Source organism: Tupaia chinensis, unplaced genomic scaffold, assembly GCF_000334495.1.
Source record: "Tupaia chinensis unplaced genomic scaffold, TupChi_1.0 Scaffold000014_1, whole genome shotgun sequence".
Taxonomy (NCBI): Eukaryota; Metazoa; Chordata; class Mammalia; order Scandentia; family Tupaiidae; genus Tupaia; species Tupaia belangeri.
Window position 1 is genome coordinate 4846235 of NW_006159444.1, and position 16944 is coordinate 4863178.

The 16944-nt window shown below is 39.8% G+C and overlaps 1 protein-coding gene across 3 annotated transcripts in view; it reads right to left on the reverse strand.

The window, feature by feature from the left end:
• The window catches only part of ESR1 (estrogen receptor 1), a 307128-nt gene that overhangs the window by 250338 nt on the left and 39846 nt on the right, over positions 1-16944 (reverse strand). For all 3 annotated transcript variants that reach the window (XM_006140006.2, XM_014585919.2, NM_001317072.1), the window contains 1 exon segment: positions 10039-10229. In XM_006140006.2, coding sequence (XP_006140068.1) covers positions 10039-10229 — 191 coding nt within the window.

Sequence of the window (16944 nt, forward strand, 5' to 3'; positions counted from 1 at the left end):
GCTACAGGGCATGTGCGCTTGCCAGAGAGACAGAGAGAGAGACAGAAAGCAAGAAATCACCACCCAGGGGGATGGCCATGCCACAGTCCCTTCTCCTCCATTCTCCTCTCAGGATCTTGGGCACGCACGCACACGTGCCACCGTGAGTTTAAGTCACTGGGTCTGGTACTTGAACCATAGTCGACTGCATGGGAGTCCAGCGACATAGCCATTATGCTAACTGCTGGTCCCAAGGGCCAGCCTTATAGTTCAGTACTTAAGTGCTGTACAGAGGAAGTCAGACCCACATGGATGACCAGGGTTCAAAGTCTGGCCCCAGAGGCTTGAAATACATGCAACATGTGCCCAGGATCCTGATGGGATGGAGAGCTGGAAGAGAATGGACAGTAGTGTGCCCAAACCGTGTTGGGTGGTCCTCCCTCTCTCTCCCGCTTCCTCTGTCTCTCCCTGTCTTGTGCATGCACCAGGCCCTCTGGCATCAACAAAAAGTGTTACTATAAACGCTTTTAATTTGGGTGAGCAGATGGTGTGGTGGTTTAGGTGGCTCGATTCCTACACCTCTGACTGCAGTTCAAGTCCCGAAAATCATGCCAGGCATATGTGCTTAAAAATCATACTGGGCATGTGTGCATGCATGCCAGAAATCCCAAGAGGAGAATGGAGGAGAAGGGATTGAAGCATGGATGATTTCTCACTTTCCTTCTCTACGTCTGTCTCTAGCCTCTCTGGCAAGCACATGCCCTATGGTAAAAACATATTAAAAAAAAAAAGGTAAATGTTTTTATTTGAAGATTATGTGATAGTGCATATGCATACCTACTAAAACTCTTTGCCCTTAGGCCTCAATAGTCTCATTTCTCTGTTGCACTGCAGGCAACTGCAAAACGGACAGTATAAGAAACAGAAACAATGGCAGGACTAGACAAGTTCTGAGTCAGAAAGGGAGACTGTGAACTCCCACAGTATAGAGTTTGCAACAACGAAGAAAAAGAAGAAGAAGGGAGAGGGAGAAGGAGAAAAGAAGAACTTGTTTCTTGCTTCCCACCATGAAAATGTATGTATTCCTTCCTAAAGTTCATTATTTGTACAGCTTGACAGATAGGTACCAGCCTGTCCTCTTTCATATTGTAGTTCCCAGAGAGCCATATTGGGCTAATTCATGATTTTCCTGTTCAGAAGAGCCTTGACCACATACTTTGGAAAATAAAAATGTTTTTTACCAAGTTTTTGTAAGATCCAGGAAACTCTGATATCATTATGAGAATCAAGAGAAAGTTTTTGGAATTACTTCTCCATGAGTATTAATGTGCAACTTTCAAGAAGCAGCGAAACCATTCTTTTCATCAAGTTTATTTAAAATTAATTGAGGAAATTGATTGCAACTCCCACCCCTGGACTGTGTGCGGTTGCTGGATAATTCCATTTGGACATCCACCCATTATCTCAAACAGCATGTCTAGAATAGAACCTACATAGCCCTCCACTAATTAGCCTTCCTCTTGATTGCCCCGTTCATTCATTATCCTCCTATCTGAACCTCCTTAATTCCTTTCTCTCCTGCACAATTTGTATTTAACCAGCTTAAAATAATGTATATTCTTCCCCTATAATAGCTTTCATTTCATTCCTTTTCTTTTCCCTATTTAACAAAAACCAACAATCCAGATTTTCAGTGCATCTAAGCTAGATAATATCGGACAAATTAGTCTTTGTGCTTCTATTCTCCCTTCTCTGGTCTCTCCTATATGTATCTGACAAATCAATCTTCACTAAACACTGTTTCCTCATATCATTCTCATATTTAAAAATGTAGGCTGGCCCCATAGCCTAGTGATTAAAGAAGCCAGATCGCACATGTCAAATAATGGTTCAAATCCTAACCCTGGAAGCTTAAGAAACACCCAAGGCATATGGGCATGGGTGCCCAAAATCCATCAGGATGGAGAAATGGAGAAAGGATTGCAGTGTGACCATACCCCATTGGAGGAGTGCTTTCTCTGTTTCTCCATCTCTCTCTGAAGAATGCACACTTTCTAGCAATTAGAAAAAGAAGATAAAAGGAAAAATTGTGATAGTTCCATGTTGCCTGAAGCTCGCTAAAGGTTCTAATCTTTTATTCACTCTTTTATTTATTCATTGAATGAATCCTAGGCTACAAACCCTGACTTTTCTTTACCCTTGAGGTGCTTGCAGTCAATATGGGAGAGAACACATACACACAAATACACACCATGCAATAAAACGAAGTGGTAGGGAGGTCCCGAGTGGGAGAGGACCTCTGCTGTAACATCAAAGGTTGGATGACAGTCATTTTTCACTAGAATAAGGAGAACTCTTACATGTAAATTTGGAAAGAAATTCTCAGCAAATAAATTGAACTATCACATTTGTGGAAGACCAAATAAGTCATCCAGTTCATCCGGTGTCTCTTCTTCAGAAGCAAAAGCAGTGACTTTCAAACAACTAGAAGAAAATCTGGAAATCCTTGAATTATTATCTAAGAATTATCCCATAGGCCACAAAAGCCATTAAAAGGTTTTGTAGAAGATGCTGACATGATTAGTTATTTACTTTAAGAATATTAAAAGACTGGGAGTGCTCTGAATGGCTCATGATAAAGAAAAACTAATTAAGCCAATAGCTTAGATGAAGAAGAAAGCAAATAGAAACAGAATTATTGCAGTGATTCTGGAAAAGGAAATGGGAAGTAGAAGGATGTAAATTTAAGTGACAGATTCAACAGAATTACATGAGTTCTGATGGGAAACGTCAGGGTCAAGGATTGCAATGTGAAATGACAGAAATAATTAATTCCAAGGTTTGAGGTGTGGGAGTGGAAATTGAGGGCCTGGGGGAGTGGAAACTGGTACATTCAGCATTCAGGAGAACGGTCAATGGCACAGGGAAGCACAGAGGACTCACTGGGAATTCAGGCTGGGGCAGGGAATTATTTTCATAGATGCTCTACTTTAAGCCTTAAATTCTGTACTTCTGAATAGCTTCCTAGACCTGCCCTAACAAAGCACCACAAATATGTGACATCTTTTTTGCTCCTAGTTGGCTAATAGATTTTGTTTGATTTTCTTTTTTTAATGAATGAGTGTTGGATTTTACTGAATGTCTCTTTTTTGCATTTATTAAGATGATTGTGTGCTTCTTTTTCCTTAATAAACTTCAAGATGTTCTTTAAAAAAAAAAACAATGTCTTGGGTCATCAGAAAAGTCATAACGCTTTTTTGCATAGAAATATACATTGTAACTTCTCTGATAACCTAATATATTGTCTTAGTGCTGGAGGCTAAATTTTGGAATTTGGGTGTAAACAGGGCACTGACTTCTGTAGGGGAGAATCCTCCCTTGCCTCCACTTTGCTCCTGGTGTTTGTCAGCAATCTCTGGTGTCCCTTGCTTTGAAGGTATATCATTCCTATGTCCATCTTCATGGGATGGTGCCATTCTCTTCTCCATGTCTGCTTCCAAATTTCTCCCTATTTATAAGACCATCAGTTACATTGGATTAAGGACCCACTCTATTCTAGTATAATGTCATCCTAACTGATTAAATCTGCAATGACCCTAAGGTCACATTATAGAGGGTGAGAATTTCAGCATATTTTTGGGGGGAACACAATTCAACTGAGAAAAATAAGTGTGAGATTCCCTGAGAAACTAGAGAACAGGATGAAAAAGAGAAAGAAGCAAATATCATAGACCCTGGGAAATGACTACTTCTAGAAAGAAGAGGAAAAATAAGCTGTCTGTTCTCTCAAGACTAATTTACTCAATTTCTTGGCTTACGCTAGTCTACATTTCTGAAATCCTTTTCCAAGTTCTTATTGTCTGAAAAAAAAAAAGAAAAACCCTCCATTTCCTTCCAAGTTTATATCCAATGTGCCACTTACACAAACACCTCTTGCAAACCTAACCCAATGCAATTTCTGATTCCTCTGAGATCCAATAGTAGTTTTTATCTACTGTTCTTCTGGCCACTGGCCATATTTCACTTTTTTTTTTAGATTTTTTCCATATGTGCAGCACTTGCCAGAGAGAGACAGAGAGAGGGAAAGTGAGAAATCATCCCCAGAGGAGATAGCCTGCTACAATCCCTTCTCCACCTAGTGTTCTGGAAGTACATGCACACATACAAAGAGTGTTTTTCAAGCTGCTGGAGCAGGACTCAAACTACAGTCAGTCATATGAGAATCCAGTGCCTTAACTACCACACTACCCACCAGCCCCCACACTCCACTATTAAGCAGAGTTGGCCAGCACTTCTTAGAGAACTGGAAGTACAGCAACAAGCAAGCCAGACCAGAAATCAGCTCTCACTAGGTTTATATCCACGTTTGGGTGGGAATATGGGGAGGTGGTCACCAGTATAGACAGACAATAACCAAACAAATGAATACATGGAGTAAATTCATCAGAACTTAGGGCTTTAAAAAAAAATAAGGCAAGGGAGCATAAAAAGAATTAGGGGTAATGACTGAGCGTAATTGGGAACAGCCTCTCTGAGAAAGTGGCTTTGAAAAGAGATCTGAGTGACAAAAGGCTGGCCAAGCAAAGATCTAGGTAGTCAGAGCAAAGAGAGAAGGAAACACATGTGCTGAGGTCCTCCATGAAAAAGCACGTTGGTTGCTGGAGAAAGAGAGAGAAGGCAAACGTGGCTGGCTTACAGTAAAGGGGCAGAGGTGAGCAGGAGTCAGAATGTGCAGGTGATGGTCTGGTTAAGACATCTGAGAAGCCCCGCCTGCTGTTGCAGAGACTGCACTATAGAAGGACAACTATGGAAGCATGCAGACCCAAGATTTAGTGTTTCAGTGTGCATATACTGAGATCGCAACTATATCCCTGAAAAGAGCCCAGAGTTAAACATGAACATGATGAAAGAGCAGCCTCCACTTCTATTCCACTCTCTGGTGTTTTTTAGACATGGGAATACAGCCAGCTAGAAGGTGACCAGACAGTGACATAAAAGTCAAACCTTGTTGAATAAACAAGGGTGTTCACAGTCCCTGTTATGATTTGGAGAACTGTTTGCCCCCCAATGTTTCATGTTTTTTCATTTGATACTAGGAGGTGGTGAGGCCTAGTGGGAAGTAATTGAATCGTGGTGACCGCATCATGGTGGCAACACTCTTGTGAATCAACTAATGATGTGTTATAAGACTGTTCAGCTCGAATTCTCATGAGAAGGGATAAGTTCTCATGAGAACTGGTTGCTATAAAAGAAAGAGTCCCCACAGTTTGCTCTCTCTCTGCACTCACCTGCCATCCTCTGTGCTCCCTTATGTCACATGCTGAAGGCCTACCCCTTTGGATTTTTCAGTCACCAGAATCATGAGTTTTTGCAAATAAACCTCCATTCTCTTAAGTTTACCCAGTCTTTGGTATTCCTGTTAGCAACACTAAAATGCACTAATACAGTCCTCAAGTCAAAAAGAACTAATTCTTTTTTTTTTTAAGTTTTTTTTCTTATTACTTCCATGAGTGAGAGAGACACCACCTTTTCTTTTTATTTTTTCTTTGAGAGGTTTTTGCTATAGGGCACGTACACTCACCAGACAGAGAGAGAGAGAGAGACAGACAGAAAGCAAGAAATCACCCCCCAGGGGGGATGGCCATGCCGCAATCCCTTCTCCTCCATTCTCCTTTTGGGATCTTGGGCACGCACGCACACATGCCCGGCATGAGTTTTAAGCCACCGGATCCGGGACATGAATCGCGGTCGACTACATGGGAGTCCAGCGACATAGCCATTACGCTAACTGCTGGTCCTGAGAGATAGCGCTTTTAATAGTTTTGATGCCACAATTCATTCCCAGCTTCAGACAGCCCCAGATCATGGGCATATGCCCAGCGTACTCAGGAAGGTTTCTGGACCACACTCATAATCTTCCTATGTGGGACAGCCTCCAAAAAAACATCACATTTCATGGCTGTGCCACCGTTTAGCCCCTTAAGTTATCTCTTAACCTCCACAAAGAGGACAAAGCCTCCTGAGGTTCTTTAGAGTCTGCTTAGCCTTAGCAGCTGTTGAGGGAGCTATCCAGGGTCCTGGACAGCCTTACTCGGAGGCTTTCTAAGGACTCAGATCGGGTTCTCAGTTATCTTATTGAACCAAAGGCCTCTACTGCACAGAACCATAACAAACTCCTCCTTGATGGCAAGATGAGAAGGCATCTTAGATAACTCGTAAGTCAACACCTACCTGGGCCATGACCGTCTGGGCCATGTTGAGCAACTTCTATGTGTACCTTGTAGAAAAAGTATGGAGGGGCTACATAGTTAGTGGCATATAAACAGGCTTGGCTCTCACTTAATCCTTCTGAAATAATAATGGAAGAGAAGTAGTGAACCCAGAGGAACTCTTTTCCCCTGGAATAATGCTCCAAGATAATACCTAACTGCTCAGCCTATAACCAGATGTGCTTATGCAACTCATCTCAGAGTCTCTGTCTTAAGCACATCTTAAGAAACACTACTTCTACACCCGCAATGATAAATAAATTCACAGAATTCCCAATTTCACCCCCTCTAACTTAAACATATCCTAGACTTTGCTTTTAACAAAATACATTCTGGGATTAGCAGATGCCGTAATTGTTATGTCACTGGACTCTCACATAGTCGACCACGTTTTAAATCCCAGACACAGCGACTTAAACCAGTGTGGCCATCTCCCCGGGAAGTGATTTCCTACTTTCTGTCTCTTTGCTTCTGTCTCTCTGGTAAGCACATGTGCCCAATAGCAAAAATCTCTCTAAAAAGAAAATACATTCAACTGGAGGCCTTTACTCAATTTCTTACGTAATCAAGTTTATACAACAAGTAGTGGATAAAAATTTGTATGCTTTCAAGTCTAACACTTTACCTCTTCAACAAAGCACTTAGAGCACTAGATAATCTGATGTATACTCATTTCTAGCTTTCTTCTTAAGTAACAAGGAAAACAGGGAGACCTACAGCATCTTCAAAACTTTCCATCTATGTGTCAGACCCTTCACTGTCCTTAGATTTGTTTGAGGGGCATTGTGAAATAAAAGCCTCAGAAGGTGAGTAAAACTTTTTACTTCCAAGTTATGGAGACTATGATGAGAAGACAAGTCTAGAAACTCATAAACTTGTTCTGGTGTATCCCCTTCATATACACAAAGAAATCCAATACATGAAAATGCCATCAAAGCAAAAAGGAAATCAAACACTGAGTTTACAAAGTCTAAGATAAAATACATGGCTCAGGACTGTCTTTGTTTCATTCAATGGTAAAGTGATTTTGCTACTTTTTGTTCACATAACTTCCCACCCTCTAACTTTCCTCCTGATCTTTGTTCACATGCTCACCCACATGACTGAACACTAATTCATTCCCCTCCTTCTTCACCTTGCTCATTTGACTCACTCTCCACATTAATTTTATTCAGTAAAATCTCTGAGAGCTTGCCCCACTCCCACTTGAAGTTTGGGCTCTCTTAAGGTCCTTCGATCACCATTCACCTCTACCTTGTCAAAATGTCACTTAATTGACAGTTTGTGTGTCTCCCTCTACTTTATAATGGTAGTACTCCAATAACCTAAGTAATAATATCAAATTACATAAAAATCATATTTAGATTATATAAAATCACATAAACATTAAATTATAAATCACCAAATTATGATCCACAGGTCAGTTCTGGTCAGTACCTATTTTTATCAATGAAGTAGTATTGGCATATAGCCACTCCCACTTACTGACATACTGTCTATGGTGCCAGAGCTGAATGGCTGCAACAGAGACTGCACAACGTACAAAGCTATTACCTGGTCCTTTACAGGAAAACTTAGCTGACCACTGCTCTAAATCATTTCTGGTTTGTTTTGCTTAATTTTTGAGAGATTTTTGCTATAGGGCAGATACACTCACTAAAGAGAAGAACAGAAAGAGAGAAATCACACACACACACACCCCCAGGGAAGGATGGCTATATAGCAATCGTTTCTCCTCCATTCTCCTCTCGGGATTTTTGGCACGCAGACACATGCACCTGATGTGAAATTCAAGCCTCTGGGTCTGGGACTCAAACCACAGTCGGCCACGTGGGAGTCCAGCACCTTAACCACTAAGCCATCTGCTTGCCCTCTAAATCATTTCTACTGATGAGCAAACTCAGGGAAATGACTTGTCCAAGTGATAGGTGGACCTGTCTACCAACCATACCTCTGCCAGGTGCCTCTTATTACCAGATTAAATGCACAGTGAAATAATGACATTTTAGATTGCACAAAGAACAAACAGTAAAATCACAAATTAAGACAATTTTCTAAAGACTTTTAGGGGGCGTATGCTACCTAAACCAAAATGTAAACATCATGTGTATGTGTGTGTGTGTGTGTGTGTGTGTGTATGTTTATGTGTGTGTATATATGGGTGTGTATGTGTGTGTATAGATGTATATATATATATACATTTATATACATGTATATGTGTGTGTATATATATATATTTATATACACACATACATACACATACATACATACATACACACACATACATACACACCCATATATACACATTTACGAGTGTATATGTGTGTATATTTATACTTTGGTTTATATATATTTTGGTGTAAAATATATTTGTGTTGGGTTATCAAAAAAGTCATGAGACCTTTTTGCATAGAAAAATATACAAAAAGTATGTCATATCTTTTCCCATAACCCAATATTGCTTATATTTTGGTGGCTATATATACATTTACATGCACACAGACAGAAAGGTTTACTGTCAAAGAATATTATTAATTTTATAAAACTAACAACAAAAACGTACAAGTCTTACAGTAAAGTTCTAAAAGATGTTGAAAGCAGTAAGTGTCAAAGAAAATGCTTTTAAAATGGACCACGTTGACCTCACATGCTACTCTATTAAGATATGAACAGCTTTTAAAACCTCACCAGCAATGGAAGGAAAAGCAAGAGTCTGTGCCACCCGCCAGCTTTCATCTCATATCAGGGCGGTGAGGGGCTACAGCAGAAAGTCCTAAGGATCACTTCTTCCACCAGTATCTATTAATTTGGCAGACTCCAATTTTCAGGATGTTACTTAAGCTGGATTTCCATAGAGGGAACCACCATTAAACCTCATTGGAAATATGCTGGGTATTCACTTACTAGGCTTCATTTCAGCTGAAAGGTAGAGGAATATGAAAAGGGGATGAAAAATCCCACTCAAGAGGAAAGTGAATTCTGTGAGCCTAAACTGCTATCATACCTCTGTTCCTCTCAGAAAAAGGGTCTTCAGCACAGATATCCTTGGTAGTAAAAATCAGTTTCATCTCCCCAGGGTACATTATGATGCAACAATATAGACACTCCTAGAGTAGAAATAATATGCAGCTGGAAGTATATCAGAGAACCTGCAATTGGTAAACTATAGAAAAGATTGAGAATGAAAGAGGATGAAACGCTACAAGTGGATAATTAATAACTGCTTGGTATGGACCACAGGCCCCATTACAAGTCAGTCACTGGCCATTGAGTCTGCTCATTTTCAAAAAGATCCTGTCATCCATTGAGAAGAGAAAGAGATGGAAGAGAAAAAGAGAACAAGCTAAATTAGAATTGCTCTAGAGCAAAGATCAGAACAGAACACTTACCTGGACAAGATCAGGGTAGAGAAATAATTATGCATAGACAATTCATATCACATCATATCATAGAAGCATAGTTGCCTGTGAAAAACATGAATCTGCCATCTCCCAATCAGGGCACGGACAGCATTTATTTTCTTCCTCAGAGACCCAGCTACTGAAATCCTCCTTCTATAGAGTTGCTCAAGACTGCATCTTGCCAAATGGAGGAAGCAGAATGATTGAGCCCCAGCTGCCCTGGCATCTATCAAGTGCTCTTAAGATCCTGTCTCTTCTCCATGTTTCTACCAAAGATAACTAGTGGACCTAAAGGTATTAGTGTTTCTTGCAGAGAGCTGATCTTCCTTGCTAGTCACTTCCACTCTTAGGATTAAAAATGGAGTAAGTCGTTTTCAACACACTATTACCTTGAATACTTCTTTTGAAGAAGGCCTTACAGCCCTCACAGGACCAGACTCCGTAATGGTAGCCAGAGGCATAATCATTGCACACTGCACAGTAGCGAGTCTCCTTGGCAGATTCCATTGCTAGGCTTCCCTTGTCACTGGTACTGGCCAACCTCTCTCTGCCACCCTGGCGTCGAGTATCTGAATTTGGCCTGGGGGGGAAAGAAAACAATGAATCCATTAACTTTAGAAAGGCAAAGCATGCACTCTCCTCTAAAGAATAAGAGGCTGGGAGATGCAGCAGATCCACTCTATTCTGACATTTTGAAATAATGAATCATAATGTAAGCTAATCTTTCATTACCTCGTGCAGTTTGCTGCAGCAAAAGGTGTTTGCCTATTATATTAACCTTGAGGGGAAGTTGTTTATTGTGAACTTGCTTAAAAAACAGGCTTCCTACACCAGAATATATTACCCAGAAAATGACTAAATAAAATTAGCTGGTTTCTAATAGACTTATTCATTTTCTCAGGGATTTACAATTAATCTAGCGCTATCAGACACTAAAGCTCATTCCAGTTCCAGGCCACACCATGAGTCTTTAGGAAACAGAGACAAAGCATGAAACAGCTGGAGCACTTGAAGCTTGGATGAACTGATGAACAACACGGAACATGTTTGGGGGAGAAAAAAAATATTCAAACATTTATGTCATCATTACCAGGAAACTGGACACCAGTGTTCATACCCTGACTCTATAATTTGAGGGTAATATTCTTAAATATTTGATACTCCTCCTCAAGATCATGTTGAATGAGAAGAGGAGAGGAACCCAGATGGCTACATCAACCTTAAAGATTTCATGGAGGAAGTATTTCTCAGAAAGGAGCCAGTAAGAATGTTCTAGGAAGCCCAAGAAAATGGGGAAGTAAAAAGCCTTCAGGAATATAAAGCTTTAAGAAGAGAGTGATCAAGGGTGCCAAATGGGACAGAGAAGTACAATAAAACAAGACTGAAAAAATGAATTTAGATTTGACAAAAAAGATGCTTAGCAAAAGTTTCAAGAGAGGGGTGTATGCATTAGCCAGTGTTGATCCATTGGATGGAAGAGTGGACAGAATGTAAGGAAATGAAAATGAATGAAGGCTATTTCTTTGACTACTTGTACGAGACTGAGAAGAGGAAGAGATAGAATAGTAGCTAAAAATTTGAAAGAAAAAAAAACATTTTTAGGATGTAAAAGTTTCAAAAAACCTCATGGAGACACAAGGAATACACTAGTTGAGAGGGGTTTGGTTGAAGGCACAGAGAAAGGGACCAAAAAAATAACAATCAAAATAAAACAAAAGCAAGTAGAACAGTTGGGATTAAAGACCTAGGTTACAAAGAGCAAGCTCAATCAACACACCTTAAAGAAGAGTGGAAGAAAGATGGTAAGGAAGGAGTAGATGAGGATACATTTGCATCTTATATCTGAGCAAGTATGGAAGCAGCTATTATATTGACTCAGGACTTCCTACTCATGTGCAATCAAATAAAGGTAGCATAAGCAAACTGGGGTACATGACTAGAGTTCAGTAAAAGGCCTGGTATTGCAGTCAGTCCTCAATAACATGCTTATATGAACGGGAAAATCATTCAAAAGTGTACATGAAAGAGGTAGAAAGATTTAGAAGGGTACATGGAGCAATCTCTCCTATGAGACTTGTAGAAACAAAAACCTAAGTTGAGATCAACTAAATTGAAGATAAAGTGCCCAGATCTCTTGGTTAGGGAAGGTCATGCTTTCTGCTTCCAATCCCCACCCATATAACCAGGTCTTGCTGACTCTCACTGGTCCTGCCCTTCACAAGCCCTGCCTTTCCTCTCAATTTAATTGTATAACCTTTCCCTGACCTTCTCCCTCACTAATATTGTCCACAATTTTGTGGTTGTGGTTTTCAAATTACATTTGCCATGAAATTCACAAAATACTGGCCTCTTGGGTTGAGTACATTTGACTTTGCCAGTTTTTTCCATTCTAAATAACTTAGCTCTGAGGCTGGCCATCTCAAATAGGACTTCTTTATTATTTAATGATCCTTAGAGAACTCTGGCTTCCAGTTTTCAATTCTAGTTCATATTGTCTTACTCATCTCTTTCCATTTCATCACGGTGCTGTCAAATTCCTCTCTCCCAAACGTCCTCAAATCTTGGACTGTTTACTAATGTTTTAGATATAATTCAAGTCAGTAGAAAGCAATTGTGAATATTTAATTGTAGAAGCTTTGGAGGTAGGAGTAGATGTTTAGCAAGTATGTAATTGACAGATTCAGTGTCTTATAAACCTTATTGGGTGAGCCAGTGACTTCTTTGACTACTTGTACGAGACTGAGAAGAGGAAGAGATAGAATAGTAGCTAAAAATTTGAAAGAAAAAAAAACATTTTTAGGATGTAAAAGTTTCAAAAAACCTCATGGAGACACAAGGAATACACTAGTTGAGAGGGGTTTGGTTGAAGGCACAGAGAAAGGGACCAAAAAAATAACAATCAAAATAAAACAAAAGCAAGTAGAACAGTTGGGATTAAAGACCTAGGTTACAAAGAGCAAGCTCAATCAACACACCTTAAAGAAGAGTGGAAGAAAGATGGTAAGGAAGGAGTAGATGAGGATACATTTGCATCTTATATCTGAGCAAGTATGGAAGCAGCTATTATATTGACTCAGGACTTCCTACTCATGTGCAATCAAATAAAGGTAGCATAAGCAAACTGGGGTACATGACTAGAGTTCAGTAAAAGGCCTGGTATTGCAGTCAGTCCTCAATAACATGCTTATATGAACGGGAAAATCATTCAAAAGTGTACATGAAAGAGGTAGAAAGATTTAGAAGGGTACATGGAGCAATCTCTCCTATGAGACTTGTAGAAACAAAAACCTAAGTTGAGATCAACTAAATTGAAGATAAAGTGCCCAGATCTCTTGGTTAGGGAAGGTCATGCTTTCTGCTTCCAATCCCCACCCATATAACCAGGTCTTGCTGACTCTCACTGGTCCTGCCCTTCACAAGCCCTGCCTTTCCTCTCAATTTAATTGTATAACCTTTCCCTGACCTTCTCCCTCACTAATATTGTCCACAATTTTGTGGTTGTGGTTTTCAAATTACATTTGCCATGAAATTCACAAAATACTGGCCTCTTGGGTTGAGTACATTTGACTTTGCCAGTTTTTTCCATTCTAAATAACTTAGCTCTGAGGCTGGCCATCTCAAATAGGACTTCTTTATTATTTAATGATCCTTAGAGAACTCTGGCTTCCAGTTTTCAATTCTAGTTCATATTGTCTTACTCATCTCTTTCCATTTCATCACGGTGCTGTCAAATTCCTCTCTCCCAAACGTCCTCAAATCTTGGACTGTTTACTAATGTTTTAGATATAATTCAAGTCAGTAGAAAGCAATTGTGAATATTTAATTGTAGAAGCTTTGGAGGTAGGAGTAGATGTTTAGCAAGTATGTAATTGACAGATTCAGTGTCTTATAAACCTTATTGGGTGAGCCAGTGACATGGTGGTTAAGCAGCTGGATCCCACATGATTGACTGTGTGAGTCCTGGACCAGCCAGCCAATGGCTTGAAAAATATAGTGGGTGTATGTGTCTGGGTACCCAAAATCCTGAGAACAGAAGAGAAGGGATTGCCCATGCTATTCCCCCAGCTCAGGGATGCTTTCTCCATTTCCCTCTCTTCCTCTCTCTCAACTCTCTCTCTCTCCAGTGAGCGACATGTCTACAGCAAAAATTATAGACAAACTAACCAACTAATTGTTGTTGCCTCAGTACCTAGCTAAGTGCCTAGGACATTTCAGGCTGCAATACACATTTTTTGAAGGAAGAAAAAAGAAGAAAGGGAAGTAGGGTATTTGCATGGGCAAAATTTCCAAGGTGTGCAATATCCTCCCATCCATTTCTCTATGATAAATGACTACATTTTTTTCATTATGGTAAGATACACATAGCATAAAATTCGCCATCTTAACCTTTCTTACATATACAATTCAACTGTATTAAGTGTGAGCCACACTATTGTACAGCCCATCTTCAGGTTTTCCAGCTCCAAAACTGAAACTCTATATCCACTAACAGTAAGTCCCCATTTCCTGCTCTCTCCAAGCCCTGATAACAATATTCTACTCTCCATCTCTATGAACTTGACTCTTCTAGTTACTTTACATAAATGAAATCATGTAAGATTTGTCTTTAAATCTGGCATATTTCACATAGTTCTTCAAGGTTCATCCAGTTGTGACATGTACCAGAATCTCCTTCCCTTTTAAGGCTGAATAATAATCCATTGTAAGTATGTTCCACATTTAGTTTATCCATTTATTTGTCCATAGACATTTGTGTTGTGTCCACCTTTTAGCTACTGTGAATAATGCTTCTATGAACACAACTGTTCACATATGTTCTCAAGACCTGGCTTTTTTATTCTTTTTGATAGATACACAGAAGTAAAATTGCTATATACGGCAATTCTACTTTTAATCTTTTGAGAAACCACCATACTATTTTCCATAGTGTCTGGACCATTTTACATCCTCACCAACAGCACACAGGGTTCCAGTTTCTCCATTATTCTCACCAACAGTCACTATTTTGTTTACCGTTTGTTTTTATAGCCCTCTGAATGACTGTAAGATGAATACTGCATTTTTCAAGTCACCTTTCACGTGGATTCCTATCTTAATTCTTTTTTTGTTTGTTTGCTTAGAGAAATTTTTGCTATAGGGCGTGTGCACTCTCTGGAGAGACAGACAGAAAGCAACAGAAAGCACTTCCTGGGGGAATAGCCATGCTGCAATTCTTTCTTCTCCATTCTCCTCTTGAAATTTTAGGCACACGCGCACACGCACCGTGCATGAGTTTTAAGCTGCCGAGTTCAGGACTCAAACCACAGTTGGCCATGTGGGAATCCAGCAATGTAACCTTTACATCATCTTCTGATCCCCCTACCTTAATTCTAACCACAGCTGATCCCCACAAATTTAAAATAACTTGTTCTTGTTCTGAACTCTATAGAAGCAATATCCTTCTTTCTTTTCTACTACTTACTACATTATTTATTCAAAAAATTCATTTTTGTCTCGACTGCTGTCTGCAAAATTCCTTGTGTCGTATTCATCTTTATAACATCAAGTACTTAGAGCATAGTGCCCTACTCAGAATAGAGAATAAATAATATCAAATAAATGAATCAATGAAACTGAACCAATAAAGTGATCACTTTCACAACATATATAGGGATACGTAAGTATTGGTTTTAAAGTACTGTAGAAGATATAATAGCAAAAGCCTATTTCCCCCAGAACAAGCAGAGAGTATACTGTCAACAAAACAGGCTCAACGTACTTCAGAAATTCTACTCTTTGTGAGATGACTGCTGATTGCCGAAACTTAACTGCAGACACAGGGCATAGAAGCAGAAGTTATCCAGAGAAGAGGAAGAAATTACACAAGTCGTATTTATCCGTAAAGCAACTCTTTCAGCCATCTTAGCAATTCATTTATTTAACACTGCCAGTTATCATTTTGGCCCAGCCCTGCAGCTCTGGTCTATGAAAAGTCTCAAAATATCATAAAAAATAACATACTCCAGGTCAAGCTTAAAAGCAAGGGAGGACTTTGCATGGCCTCAAAGCCTTGTGGCTCCTAGAAATTACATTCAGGTTGTCTTGAGCATCCATCCATCAGACCAAGTTAATTTGCCACAACTGCCTCTAGACCGAGAGCTGTGTTCCCAGAATGAGACTAACTCAGCCTAATCACCTGCAATGGAAAGGATCAAAATGGGGAGCATCCTTGTCTGAACTCAGACCTGGCCATTGGGTGGCAGGCATCAGCCTGGGATTATCTGAGTGTCTTCGGTTAGATCAGTGTCTGCAGAGGGGCCTGCTTCCAGGTGCAACCTCACCTCTCCCCTCTGCTCTCAATCTGGCTTTAGCCCACAGTTCCTGTTATATTCCTGGCATCTGTGGCCTCATGCTGCCTTGGTAAGAAGTGGAGCTTGTACCACATTGAAGTCCATCTTTCTTCCTTACCCTCAGCTCAGAGGCGCTCTGGTTTCTCCTTATTTTCATAGGGCCAAAATCAACTTCTCTTACTTTCATGTTCAAACATTATCAGGTTTCACCTTCCTAAAAGGAGGCTTCATACATTCTAACTGAGACTTTACCCTTTTATTATAACTGTTTGAGTGCCAGGTCATTGGCTTAAAAATTACACAGGGTGTGTGTGCTTGCATCCCCAAGATCCCAGGAGGAGAATGGAAGAGAAGGAATTGCTGCACGGCCATCCCCCTGGGGGATGATTTCTCACTTTCCTGCTCACTGTCTCTGTCTCTCTATCTCTCTCTTTGGCAAGCGCACACACCCTATGGCAAAAACCTCCAAAAAGATCAGACAATAACACCATGGCACAGGGGAAAATGGAAACTTGACTGTCTTGATTTCATTCCTTTTTCATACCACCAACTGACTACTAAATATTTCCAAATGTATTCCTCATCGATAATATAGATTCAACATAATTAAGAGAGATATTTAAAGGCATTCATATTGGGTCCAGAAAGTCGATTCTCTTGAACTAAATAAAAACAAGACACAATAAAACTTACTTGCCAAGGAGATTTTTATTAATCAAAGGAAAAGTTTGAAACTCAGTGTAGTTAAATACTACTATTTTCCAACAATAAATAGTGGTAATAGCAAAAACATCATTACCCTGATTAGCCAAGCACTTTTTAAAGTTTTAAAAACCTTGGTTTCCAGAAAAAAATATTTTTGTAAAGATAAATGAAAAGAACCAACAGATGTCCCCTCCCTAAAACTAGTGAGATAACATCATATGGTCCCCTACTAAATCAAGTCTCCAAAACTAAGTGCACCCC